This window comes from Gouania willdenowi, chromosome 12, assembly GCF_900634775.1.
Source record: "Gouania willdenowi chromosome 12, fGouWil2.1, whole genome shotgun sequence".
NCBI lineage: Eukaryota > Metazoa > Chordata > Actinopteri > Blenniiformes > Gobiesocidae > Gouania > Gouania willdenowi.
The window spans coordinates 28,943,001-28,957,212 of record NC_041055.1 but is presented as its reverse complement, the minus strand read 5'-3'; the positions used below and the strand labels follow the sequence as shown (position 1 = coordinate 28,957,212).

At 33.8% G+C, this 14,212-nt stretch overlaps 1 protein-coding gene across 9 annotated transcripts in view; it reads left to right on the top strand.

Moving 5' to 3' along the window:
* garnl3 (GTPase activating Rap/RanGAP domain like 3) overlaps positions 1-14,212 on the top strand; it is a 92,060-nt gene that overhangs the window by 11,012 nt on the left and 66,836 nt on the right. Inside the window, exon 1 of one of the 9 annotated variants that reach the window (XM_028462639.1) lies at positions 9,515-9,700. The exons of the other annotated variants lie outside the window; for them this stretch is intronic. Coding sequence (XP_028318440.1) covers positions 9,651-9,700 — 50 coding nt within the window. The 5' untranslated portion in view covers positions 9,515-9,650. Of the gene's footprint in view, positions 1-9,514; positions 9,701-14,212 lie in introns of those variants that run through there. 9 annotated transcript variants of the gene reach the window in all.

The window sequence follows — 14,212 nt, the reverse complement described above, 5'->3', positions numbered from 1 at the left end:
TTTGTTTTTAAAGTAACTTTCACTATTCACAGTAATTTTTAAAGTTTGTAAGACACTTGAGAAACCCAACACCATTGCACCTTTATAATGCCGTCCCATTACATACAGACATTAATGAGTTAAACCTACTTTCTGATGTACATGATTAGTCCTGACTAATAATCCAAGCCAAAACTTGCTAAAATTTGAGAAATGAAATCTTGACATGAGACAGACAGAACATCTAATATTGCTTTCTTTATCCCAGTGATTTTTAAGCTTATGAATGTGAAGTCATTGGTGATGTCAGAGACTTTGTTGGCTCAATAAAGCGAGTTTAGCAATTGTTTAAAATAAATCTGAAGCATCACAATGTAAAAACCTTTAACGCTGCCAAAGACATAGCGTAGGCCTCATAAATCAATAAATCAAAGGTATTTCTTCCATAAAACGGGAGAATTTACTCACAAATGTGGAAAGTTGATTGGCTCCTTGACAGATTATGTTTGACTCCATCACAAACTCGTCAAATTCCATAAATCTGTGGAAACACCAGAAATGTGTTTGTGGGCATCAGTAATGGATGAGAAAAAACATATAAATGAATTACAATTTTAAAAATGGTATTAATAGTTGCCAGCAATCTATGCCAAAAATAAGTTAAAATTAAAATCTTGACATAATTTGAAGCTGAACTGTTTGTGCCATTCATGTTGTTTTCATATGTTGGTGTTTGGTTTACATCCCACAGTCATTATAGAGCAGTGATTTTTCAACCTTGGGGTTGGGACCCCATGTGGGGTCGCCTGAAATGTGTAGTTATTGTTAAAAAATTAAAACAATTTTTGATTAAAAATACATTTTTACATTACTTTTTTTAAAATTAAAACACACTTAAACAACTGTATTCCATACTTTGACTTTGTCAAATATAAGTCTAGTTCAAAGAAAATGCCGTACAAAAATATGAGCTTGCACAACTTGTAATACAGTGTAACAAATATGATCAAAAACTAATTGGAGACAAAGAAATTGTCTTCTTGATATAAAAATAGGATCATGATTCAAAAAAGGTTGGGAATCCCTGTCATAGAGGCTCTATTCCCATACATACCCACCCATTTCTCATCTTTTTAAATCACTTTTCTGGTTTAATTATAGTTTTTACAGCTTCTATTTCTTCTGATTGCCATTGTACTAAAATTATTGTTTCACTTGAAGAGGTTTCACCTGTCACCCAAGAGGCAGAAGTCTCTGAATAGCCTTGATTATCCTATTGTGTGGCTCATTAGCATGCTAAAGATTAGTGCTTGCAGGATTTAATGTACACAGGAATATGATGTTTCTTAAAAAAAATTCTAGAGTCTCTGAAAACTCAATGGGTCTAGATCAGGGGTGTCAAACTGAGTTTAGTTCAGGGGCCAAATAAGGACCAGTTTGATCTCAAGTGGGCCTGCAGATTTTAGGGCATTTTTAAAGTTCATGTGCCCAAGTGATGACCATATCCAAGAATTAAGTGAGGTATCAGTCCCTGCAGGAACTTCACTTAACATTTCCTTGACTTTTTCTCTTTTTTTTTTACTTTACCAATTTTTGTGTAATTTAAATTATTATCATTATTATTTACTTCATTTTTTTGTTCTTTTATCAATTTGTGATTAAAAATGGCTGCCATCATGTGATGTAAGCTTGGAAAAAGCCCTACAAACAATGTGGAGTTTCATTAAATGTGTGGCTGAAATATCTATAACTGAATTATTTTTTCATTTACACAATATTTGTTTTCTCAACCATCTTTACTTTCTCCTACGGGCCACATTGGAAGCGCTAAAGGGCCAGGTTTGGCCCCCGGACCTTGAGTTTGACACCTGTGATCTAGAGAAAGTTCTGTACAAATAGCTGTCACTACTATTGAAGGTGTGAGGTGAGGATGTGTTGGTGATGAAACAATATAATAATGCTCAGAAGCCAATACACTACAATACGTGTCAAACTCAAGGTCCAGGAGCCAAATTCGGCCCTTTAGATCACCTAATTCTGCCACCTAATTTACCAATTTAATGAAACTCGATAATATTTCTAGGGGTTTGCATTTTTCCTTTATATCACATGAATGCAGTCATTTTTAATTGCTAATTGTGGAAAAAACTCGAAATATTTCCATAAATCTAGAAACTGTGACACAAAATTCCTCTAAATTACACAGATTGGTAACAAAATCATGATTTTTTTTGAAGTAAATTGAACTGATATTGAAAACTAGGGTACAATGATGTTAAAATAGTGTTTTTTTTCTCCCCCTATCCTAAAATCTGCAGCCCAGATCAAAATGGTCCATATTTGGACCCTGAACTAAAATGATTGACACCCCAATATTTATTTAGTCAATATGCAAATGTGGGAACAGTTGTAAAAGGTCAAAGTGATCAGATCTGCCAACAAACTTAATATATAATTTATATATATATATAAATATATAATGCAATGGCTTTTATTTAGTTGTAGTAAAAAATGCACCCACAAGAGGTCAGGCTGGTCCTGTATAAACAACACAGAATATAAGGTGGTGATGTGAAAAACATTTACTACTAGTCCAACTTTCTCTATTTATTTCAGGAAGTGAATTAACATAGTTGGGTTTGTATGATTTAAAATAAAGAACCTTACACTAATAATATTTAAAAAGGACAGATCTGTAATATATAATGTAGGAGTTCAAGATTGAGACAAACATAAACTTACATTGTATTTATTGTTGTAAATTCCTGCCCTTTGCATTATTCTCATGTTTAAGGTCTGAAACACATTGTAGGTGACATTAAAGGCTTAGAAGTGCAGAGGACCAGGAGGCCAAGGGCAGATGGATGTTCAGGGTCCGGATGCAGGCCTGGTTTGATCCTTCCAGACAAAAAGGTCATAAACCCACCTGATCACTTCACATCATCAATCCTCGTGACCTGACGTGGTGACATTTTCTAGAGGCCTCAGGGTGACCCTCTGGCATTTAGCATGCACAAGAAATAAAGAGGCTGAAGAACGTTTTAATCTGCAAATGAAAGAGGAATCAACTTTGATCAACAAGATCCACCAAATGCATCTTGGAAAACATGTTTGTTTTTTTTCATCAAATAATCAGGAATAATAGTAGATCCATTTTCACGGGAAATCATTTTAAAGAAACATAGCAATTTTAAAACGTGTGCAAAAAACTCAAAAAAAACAATCACATTTATACCTGGTTTAATTCAATTTTTAATTTATTTAAATAATTCTACTAACAATAAGGCCCAACATTAAATTCGATATTTAAATGTTTGTGTTTTGCACATCCTGCAGATTTAGTAACCAAAGCTGACAATATATTCTTAAAGTGTCACATCAAACATAGTGAACTAAAGTAAAGCTGCTGATGAACATTTTATAAACGGTACCTGTATTTTATCCAGAAGTTGTTCCCGTTCACTGTTGATGCACTTTACTGGCAAGCGGAGTGACGTCATACAACGTTGAACATGATAAATAAACCAGAACAAAAATGGCACCAAGCAAATCATCGCGTCTTCCCTTCGTCTGGTGAAGAAACACAAAAATCAGTTTACAAGAACGTCGTAAAAACACCTCTTAAATATTGGAAATCTAACATCGATCATTCTACAGGATTCCCAACCCCACAATGCAACGTGTGAAACTTTTTTGAAGTTGAAGTCACATGACCAATTGTTAACAGTCATTGTCACTGTTTTTTGGGAAGAAATCCCTTTTCTTCATTGATCTATCAGTTATACACTATGGCTTTATCTGTGCTGTAAAAAAAAATGCTTATTGATCCCAGCAGCTTCTGAAAAATGTATTTTCGTTGATCCATTATTTATTTATCCATGATCCCAGAGCTGCACAAACTATTCATTTTGGCTAAACCGTGGTTCGGTTGCAAGATAATAACCTTTTTCCTTTCATTTGTTTTCTTTATTGTTTTGTTTGTTTATGTTTTTTTCTTTTTTTTCTTATGTTTTTGTTCATTTGTTTTCACTTTTTTCATTTGTTTTCTTTATTAATAATTTCTTTGTCTTTTTTCTTTTTTTTTTTTTCTTTTTTTCATTTTCCTTTTCTTTTTTCTTCATATTTTTCTTTTTTCCCTTTTCTTTTTCAGAATTTTTTAATTCATTTTTTGTTTTTTGTCTTTCTTTTTTCGTCTTTTCCATTTTTTTCCCATTTTGTATTCTTTAATTTTGTTCCCTTTTTTTTAATAAATAATTAACTTTTCTTTTTTTTCTCCTTAATTTTTTTGTCTTTTCTTTGCTCTTTTTTTTTTCCTTTTTTTTATACAGACTCAACCCAAACTTTAATTAAATCTTCTCACAAACTGCAAACATAAGATCCTTCCCTCACTATAACATCCATAGGAAAACTTTACAGTCTTTGGCTGTGTAAACACTCATATCAGAAATGTTATGTTATACTTTAAAGACAGTGCTGAGTTTCTTTCATCCTATACAGTAGCTACATTTGTTACATGGTCTGTTTAAAATAGAAATACACCTCTGATAATGACGTCTTATGCAGGCGTTGTTCTTCCAGTGCGTGGGAAAGGTGCTTGATTTCCTTTGTAAGACTAAAAAGGGCCAAAAGTAGCATCCGTCAGGAGAGAAAAGCAGTGTTACTCACAGGGATTACCTCCATCGAGTGGAGCTCCTGACCTGCATCATCATCATCATCACACTGCTGTGTGTGTGTGCGTATGTGCCTCTGAGCAAACATACACACAGTTTGTGTACCTGTGCACCACATGCATGTGTACAGTATATGCATAGACTACCTACACACTCTGATGCTTACACCTACGTCTATATCCAGCCTTTGAAGATGCATTGGTGTGGGAAACACAGAGCCTGGGATAGTCCAACACTGTCAGGTCTCACACACCAAGTATTAGGTTTATATTATCTGATCAATGATAGTCTGGTACACAAAGTAACAGCAGTAGACTGTATGTTGGTGCAAAGTGGCCTTCTACAGTTAAGGATGTAAATATATATATAACATCTTTTTAATATTTCTTTTAATGAACAAAAATTATGACAGAATTCTATATTTGAGCTAAAAATTCCTTTTTTGATCATGCAAAATGCAGAGTGTGGGTTTGAAGAATCTTTGAATCTTATATTAATGTAGTTATGTATATGGCGTAGTGGTTTACACATACGCTTCACTTCAAGAAGGTCCTGGATTCAAGTTTTGGGGTGAACACTTGTTCTGCCTATGCTTGCATGAGGATTCCTCCCACAATCTGAAAACATGGTTGTTAGGTTGATGGGAAAACCCAACCTAGTCCATAAAATATACACAATATTATTATTATATCTATAGCGCAGTGGTTAGCACATCTGCCTTGTTAGAGCCCGAAATGTAACAAGACCCGGATTGTTATAAAAAAAAAAAGTAATAAAACCTGAAATGTAATAAGTGATCAATAATATAACAAGATACTGAGCCCAAAACATAATTTTTTTTTAACCTTTTTTAATATATAAACAGGTTAAAAAAAAATTCTATATATGAAAATAAGGGAAAAAAATTACCAAAAATGTTAAGGTTCTTAAAAAAAGTCTTTAATAATATGTATAATATAGTATTATATATATATATATATATATATATATATATACCCAGCAACCTGGAAAGAAAAAGAAAGCAGGTCAGAAAATAGATGGAAATATATATAGATATACGCATTTATGCATACTATTACACTCTACATTAAAGCAATAGGCCCTTTAATTCATAAATAATTAAAATTATTACACTATTAGTACACTGCTCCATAATGTAATAACAAAAAGTAAAAGTTTTTACGTTTCGGGCTCAGCTTCTTGTTACAATATTGACTAGTTGTAACATTTTGGATTTTATTACATTTTTTAAAATAACATTACAGGTCATTGTTGCATATCTGGTGTCAACACGCCTCACAGGAAGAAGGTCCTGGGTTCAGCCCTGGGTTGAGTTTGCATGTTCTCCCTATGCTTGTGTTGGGTTTTTCCTCCTACAATTTAAAACAAATGACTTTTAGGTTGAAGATGGACCAGTTAAGCAAGTCCCTTAATAAACCCTTAACTGCTCGTGTTATACACTGCTTTGGATAAAAAAGCGTTTGATAAATGAAATTATAAACTTGTAAGCACAGGAAACACTTAGTCTTTTTTTTTTTTTGTATGCTTTCTATTCAGAAAAAAGAAAAACCCATCTTCTGTAAAGGTTATGAATGCTGGAGAGTAATGCAATGTAACAGTGTTGGATGGTGGAGGTCAAGTTGTGTTTATGTAACATGCATGACTGTCTCTTTGTATATGTTTGAGTTTTCCACCCCGGGGCTTTAATTAGTGGTGGGGGGGTTGTTCAGTGTTCAGGTATCACAGGTTGTTGGTGGAAACATGATCCATGCGTTAGGGAAACAAAGCCCAGTATTTTCTCAGACCTCCTTTTCATGCAGCTTTATTTGTGTGATGCCTTCAGGGCTGTTGTAAATTACAGCTGTGTTTACAGGCTCTATTTAAAAGAAGCCACATCCACAGGGTGAGTTGGGGGGAAAAGGGAGAAATTGTCATAAGCATTTGGTAGCTTCAGGTTTTCTTTCCTGTGGTTGGGCGTGACTCAGTGGGGGGTTTCTGATGATTAAAAATTGATGAGCAGCTGAGCCGAGCATTCCTGCACTCTTTGTTGCGTGTGTGTGTGTGTGTGTGTGTGCGTGTGTGTTGCTGTGGCTATTGTGAAAGTATCAGATTTACCTCCACTCATATTTCACCTGCTCTGCGTGTTTGTGGGAGTTTATGATCCACAGAAAAGAAGCATGACATCAGGAATGAATGTTGGGGTACAGCCTCCAAACATTCTTAAGCTTCTACATTGCATCATGTTTAAAATATAAATATATATATAACAGCCATACATGATAAACAACATGTCTGATTTATTATTTTTGGTGGGGGAAATTAGTATATAAATTGAAAGATATTTACATTTTTTTTAAAGGTTTACAGCTCTTTACTGCGGTCCTGATTTTCGTTGTGAAAATAAATCACATTTTTCTCATGTACTTTCAGTTTCATTTAGGCACATTTAATTCATTATTTTGACTGCAATGTAGAAAAAAAATTTAAAAAATAAAATAAAATGTATTTTTAACCAGCCACCTATAGAACAAACCTGACAGAAAAAAAATATGCATAGTTGTCACAAAAACATTACTCTTCTTAAGGTTTTAATATTTGACGACATATGTAGACATAAGGAACAAATTATATATATTTAATTATTTGTATATTTGTTTTTATAATTTTTATACTATTTTTTTTCTTCAAAAACTACACTGAACTAAACATAAGTGCAAAAAAAAAAAAAAAATCATAATAATCGTAACATAATCATGCTGTCCTAACTTTAAACATAGAGAGAGACGATGGGATTTAGCATTCTGTGAAACTTGGCTGCATGTCAACTCAACATTAAGGTCACAATGTGGGTGTTTGCAGAAGAAAGTAACGACATTAATATCAGCTCTGGCGTTTTTTGCGTTTGTGAGAGTGCTGCATTCAGGGTCAACCACTGTGTGTTTAATACAACAGGGATCCTCAATTTAGTTCAGTTGCCAAAAACAGATTGCTTGATCTGGGCCGCAGATTTTAGGTGAGAAAGCAAACATTTTTCATCATACATCTGCCGTAGTTTGCACTTACAATCAATAAAGGCTGGGACGCACCAAAAATGTCCAAGCATTATGGGACAGATGCAAACATGCAGGATCTTTGCTTAAATTTCCTTTATTTTGTGATACATTTTTAATTAATTTCAGGAAATAAATGAAGTATAACATGAGGGGGTACTTGTATAACATGAAAGAATAAGGGGTGCATGATTTAATGAATTTGGAATCTCTCCGTGTTTTTCAACCAGGGACCCCAAGCAGCGTCTTGCATATAGCTAGAAACGCCTCTAACTATAGTCAGTAGGGGTGTGCATTACCATGAATCTGACGATACAATACGTATCAAGATTTGCATATCACGATACGATACATCCCGATACTAAACAATACAATGTACCGTACTTTGCAATATCAATAATTACAAATGTCACCTTTAAAAGTACAAAATGGTATGAAATGCAATTTCCTTCATTTAAAAAAATACTTAAGAACGAGTAAATGGTATTTAACTGTAATTCAAGTACCAATATCAAAAACAAGTGGTATGTTTATCAAACTGTCAAATTATAGTTTTCAAAAAAAGTTAAACTTTTGTTTTACAACAGATTCTGATTCAGTGTCCGATATGTTTTATGAAAAAAAAAGTGCAATTAACGTCCAAGCTAAAATGGATTGAGGAGTGAGGTAGTTTAACAAGGTCTGATGGTGCGTTCACTGACACCTAGTGACCAGGCGTTTACGTGCTATGTTAGCACAATTAAATGTTTTTTTTTTTTTGTTAAAAAGTATGACTAAAAAAATTGATATGGACATTTTTTGTGATCGATACGATAATCGTGTGGCGAAATATCGCGATATATCACCATGTCGTTTTTTTTCTTACACCCTTAATAGTCAGTATTTTATGCTTGCAATAAACCAGTGATCACTGTTAATGAATGAATACATTAATCAATCATTGAATGAATGCTGAGGGCAGGGTTGCGGTCAATTTTAATTGTAATCATAATAATTAATTACAATTATCGTGTAATTGTAATTCAAATAATCTGTTGCAGTCTTAATTGTAATTGAATTCAGATAATTGACTTTGTAATTGTAAATGCCATGAGCATTTTACAAAAATGTGTCAATTATAATTTGACGCAAAAGTATCATGTTACAGTTTTACACACAATTAGGTAACTATTAATAAAATGTTTCATATCAAGCTTTCCCACATTTTACCATTGAAAAAAATATACAAAAGTAGCCGTATACGGACACAAAGGGTCAGATGCCCACACCATAAAAATCTATATTTTCATTGATTAGGAAGCCTAACAGGGTAACCAATAGATAGAAAATAAAATAAATGATAGATATTTGTTTTTAGTGTATTTTACAGCTGGTTTAGGACCTGTGTTAGCATTAGAGATGCTAACAGAAAGCTAACACAAGTGGAAGGTTAACTTTTGTTAGGTATTTATTTCAGGCTCAGTAATTGTAATTGAACTTTAGTAATTGAGAACGTGGTTGTAATTGACTTTCTGAGGATACAAAATAATAGTATTTTAATTGTAATTGGTGGAAAAGAAAATACTGGTGACTGTAATTGCAATTGAACATTAATAATTAAAGATGTATTTGTAGTTTTTTGTTAAATGAATGTAATTGACCCAAACTCTGGCTGAGGGCATAAAATAGTAGTTTTAAATAAAAAATAAAATATGTAAATGTACCACTGATGTGGTGGGGGGGCAGTAGCAGTAAAACCCCTCCGCTGCTGCTGCTGCTGCTGCTGCTGCTCTTCATCCTCCTCCTCATCCTCATCGTCATAATGCAGATGACGGTGGAGCATCGCTGGGCTTCGGATCATCAGCTTTAGGCGGCTTTGGATCAGCTGTGGTCGGACTTTAATCCGCACAATGTGTGACTGTGACCGTGAATAAACCGGATCGTTTCACTGGACGAACATCACGTGGTGGAGATGAACAGCGCGGATCCTGCTTCTGTTAAAGTGTTGACTTTCAATCAGCGGTAAAGTGTCTTTATCATCTGTTGCATTCATGGCTCTTCTACTGCTGTTATGGTTTCTCTGCACCACTCATGCTTGCTTGATTAATTCACACTAAAAAAAACAAAAAAAAAACTGCGTTTATTCTGCACAGAAAAGTGAACCAGGACCGAGTTTGTCCATCATTATAATTTTTATTTATTTATTCATTGATGGCTTAGAAACGAAAAGCATCAGAAATGCTGACGTTGCATCCAACACAAAATGACAATGTATTTACTCGTTTATATGTATGATATATTTAGCAATACACTTCATAATGTATGTATTTATATGTGCATAAATATATGCACACATATATTATAAAGTGTATTAATACATATATTAATATGTATGAGTAAATAATATTGTCATATTTTTCAATATATAGAAACCGTCAATTTCTTATGTACTTTTCAATATATTATTTGATATATCTTTTATATGTATTGTAATTAAATATATTTTTATGTTCATTTTCAGTCAGTAGTATAGTGATAGTCAATATGTAGAAAAATACATTTTCTTTGCAAAACCAGTTGGTTTTAATCTAAAAAAAATAAATAAAATGTATTAGTTGGATTTAAAGGAAACAAACTGGTTTATTCATTTGTTGGTTGCTTAGTGTTCTTTGAATTACATAGTGTGTGCACGGAAAGAAATTAATTATTTATGACATGCTTTCCAGCTCAGGGCAGAGTGGAGGCACATGCAGGTGTGTGTGTGTTTTAGTGTGTGTGTTTTCGTGTGTGAGGTGTGCTGCTGAATGAAGATGTGCACCATTGAGTCTGTGCAGCACTTCATCTCCATCTTCTCCTTCTTCTGAGTGGAATAGAAATGCCAACACAGCAGCTAATGTTGTAGATTATTATTATTAATTTAAGCAAAGCTCTAAAGATTTTGACTGTAGGTCAATAACACACATGCTGCACCATCCATTTGTGTGAAGAAAACATGTTACACACACAAAATGACTCTCATGCTGCAGGAAACATCTTTTCTGGGTATTTTTCCAGTGTTTTCATTGATTAACTTTAACCTTAAAACCCTGTGTGGGGGGATTTTAATTTATGTCAACATAGTGGTGCAAAAGCTGTGTTTGTGCCAATCACTGATGCTGTGATACTTATAAAACACAACTTAACTCTCGTTGGATGTCTAGTGTATATTTCCAGTCAACAGAATGGATTATTTGTAGATGTATTCATACCAGGTTAGGTTAGGTAGCTTCTAGAATAAAGCAGAATATATTGGTCCAACTTAAAGCTACTGGGGACAAGGGATGGGCAATATGGACTAAAAAAAAAATCCCAATAAGTTCTGGTATTTATCACGATAACGATAAACATCACGATAAATGAAAAAAAAAAAAAAAAAAAAGCTATAAATAAAATAAAACAATTCCCAACTGAAAGTGTAAACTGGTTCCTTACAAACACAAATATATTTGAATACATCAACACATTAAAACAGGCTAAAATAGCTGCTGACTCAGGGTTCATGAGCTGATATTTTATGGAACGTATCAGTGCATGCAGATCACTCTATTAGTGTTATTGTACAAAATTAATTTATTTCCTCACTTAAAATGAAATTATTTTCTCAAAAAAAAAAGAAGCACAAATAACTCAGTGTTTTTACTGTTGCTGAATCTTGTCTCATTCATCTTATGAGTTACAAAAAGTTATGGTTAATAAATAACTCTATGATTTCCTATCATTAAACCAGATCAAGCTGATGATTTAATCATTCAGTATATTTTGGTGTAATAATCTCAATAGTTACATTAGTCTAATGGGACCAGCTTTGTCTGTGAACATGTGAAATATAATTTAAAAATATTGCGTTTCACAAGTTTGGACGGATACATAGTGACATTAATATTATGATAACATTTATTTCACACATGTTTAGTTTTGATTCTTCCATACAAGTGTTAAATAGGACCATAAACAAATTGATGGCTCTCTGTGGTCATCTTTTTATCTGGTCTATTATTCCTTATGTGGAGTGGTTAGCGTTAGCTCTTAGCCCAGTCTGTGTGTCGGTTGGTTAGCTTAGCATAGTTAGCTTTAGTTGAGTTTCCAGTTCATAATCGTTGCTACGGGTTCATCTCTGTCCCCGTGTTTCTGGAATTTTGAGTAGATCTGATGGAGGAACTATACAATATGGTCATTTCCCTTTATCTGTCAGCAAGTTTGGATGATTTTAAGGAGTTTAATTCTTTTTTTTTTTTTTTTATTACTAGTGGCTAAAATGAAGCTTACATGCTAGCTAGCACATGTTTACGAAGCTTCAGAAAACAAATGAAAAATACTGAGTTGAAAACTCTGCACACAAACATCCGTTCCTTCATGAAAATGAGTGAAGAGCCAGAAAATAATGAAAGTAGAGGTCGACCGATATATATTTGACCGATTTTTTATTTAGTTCTTTAGAGTAACATTAAAGGGAAAAAAAAGAATATAAAAAAAATCCATTAGGATGTATGAATATGCAACAAAAAAAGTAATAATAGCATTTGCATCAGTGGTAGAAGCCAATAGGCTTACAAATAAAAAGCTGATATAATAGGATAAGGATATAATATAATAGTGCCTGATCAAATCAAATGATTTTTGTTTTACTTGGTTATAATCAGAGTTCTATTGGTGTATTTAATTTAATTTCTAGTATGTACATTTATATCATGAGTGTTTCAATTGTCTTTCATAATCAATGTGCTTTAAAAAAAAAAAAAAGTATATCGGCTTCTAAAATCAGCTTTAGATATTGGTTAGGGATGCACCGAAATGAAAATTTGAGGCCGAAGCCAAATAAAATATAAATGCTTAGCTGAATATCGAATGCGGTTGTTAAGTTTTTCACTGTTTTTTTAAATAGTGCATAAATAGCCTAGAATACATTTTTAGACATGTTTTTTAAAGAAAGTAAATGTTTATTGAATATTATGACATTTTTTAAATATTCCCGTAGCCTTTGCTTTTCAAAAAAAGCACAACAAAGTTTTTCATTTATATCAGCCCTTCAAATAAAACAAAACATGCATTCCAAAAAAAGCTGAAAGTGCATTAAAGGGGAGGTATGATGAAAAAAATCACTTTATAATGGTTTTGATACAGTGATATACATCCTTTAGCCTCATTCAGAGGGACAAAGATGAAAAAGTTGTGTTTCCTCCCACCCTTGTTATTTCACATTTTGTAAAGTCAGTTTTAAATGGGCGAGTTGGATTTTGCCCACGTTGGTAGGTGACATCACCTAACACGCCTCCTAGAATGTGAGCTCCTCCCTCTCCAACTATCTAACCGCTAAAACAACACTGCTGTTTAATATAGAATATACATTGTACTTTATTGCCATATATGTAAATGCAGAGCAGAAAGGAGAGAGTCCGCTGTGTTTGTGTGCGGAAAGGAGGAGCTGCTGCTGCAGCAACGCGCGCACACTTTTCCGACTGTAAATCACTGCACGTTGTTTGATTGCGTCACTTGCTACCATTTGGCATTGCTTTTAACTCACCAAACCGAAGGCCGAATGTTGCTTTTTTTTTGCAATATTGCAATATATTTTCCAAATTTATTCGGTGGCCGAAAATTCGGTGCATCCCTAATATCGGTCATTGGATGAATTTTTTTTTTTTTTTTAATCGGTATGTGCATCGGCCTTTGAAAATCCCACATCAATCGACCTCTAAATGAAAGTTAGAGAGAAAAGCTTGAGATAAATCCACACCAGACAAAGAGCACAGCTGGTAACCTTCCCTGTCCTCCATTAGAAAGGACAGGACAGCAGTGAGTAATGAAAGAACGTTTTACCTCTTTTTGTCTGTCATCCTTCTTTGGTCGCGGCGTTCAGTGACTTCTCATTGGCTAACTGCCATCATTCTGGAGAGTTTGGCTCTATTCTACAAACTAAATGAGTACATTCTGTCTACTATATATTATAAATATGATTTATATACTTCAGAGTTTCCCCAAGTAGCGTTTCTAACCTACACTCAGGCTAAATATCTTTGATTCTCCACCTTTGAAAGTTGTGAAAATATTTTAAGTGAGAAAGTAACCAAGTCGAATATCAACATGTGCTCATTTTATCTATAAAACTCATGGAAACACATTTTATTTCAACATTTTAGAGATTTTCGGAGACCCTTAATTGTGCTACTGACAAAACTTCCGGTTAACTTCAAAACAAGAGCCCTATTTACAAATACGTTAAAAAACTAATGGAAGACAAGAAGAGATGCTTTTATTTTGAAAAGGGGATGTTTGATTTTTAGCTTGAAACCAGTCCCGGGACATTTTTACGTTTCGCTCGCAATGCATCATGGGGCGGCTCAGTATGACTAGTGTGCCCACCGTTCATACTTAAACAAGTTCGGATGAACTACGGCCGGGCCGTGAAACGTCTCCACGTCAAATAGCACGTGCCACGTTCCCTGGAATTCAGTGAAATGACTCGGTTCCACAGAGTAAAAAAAGGTCTTCGAGAGG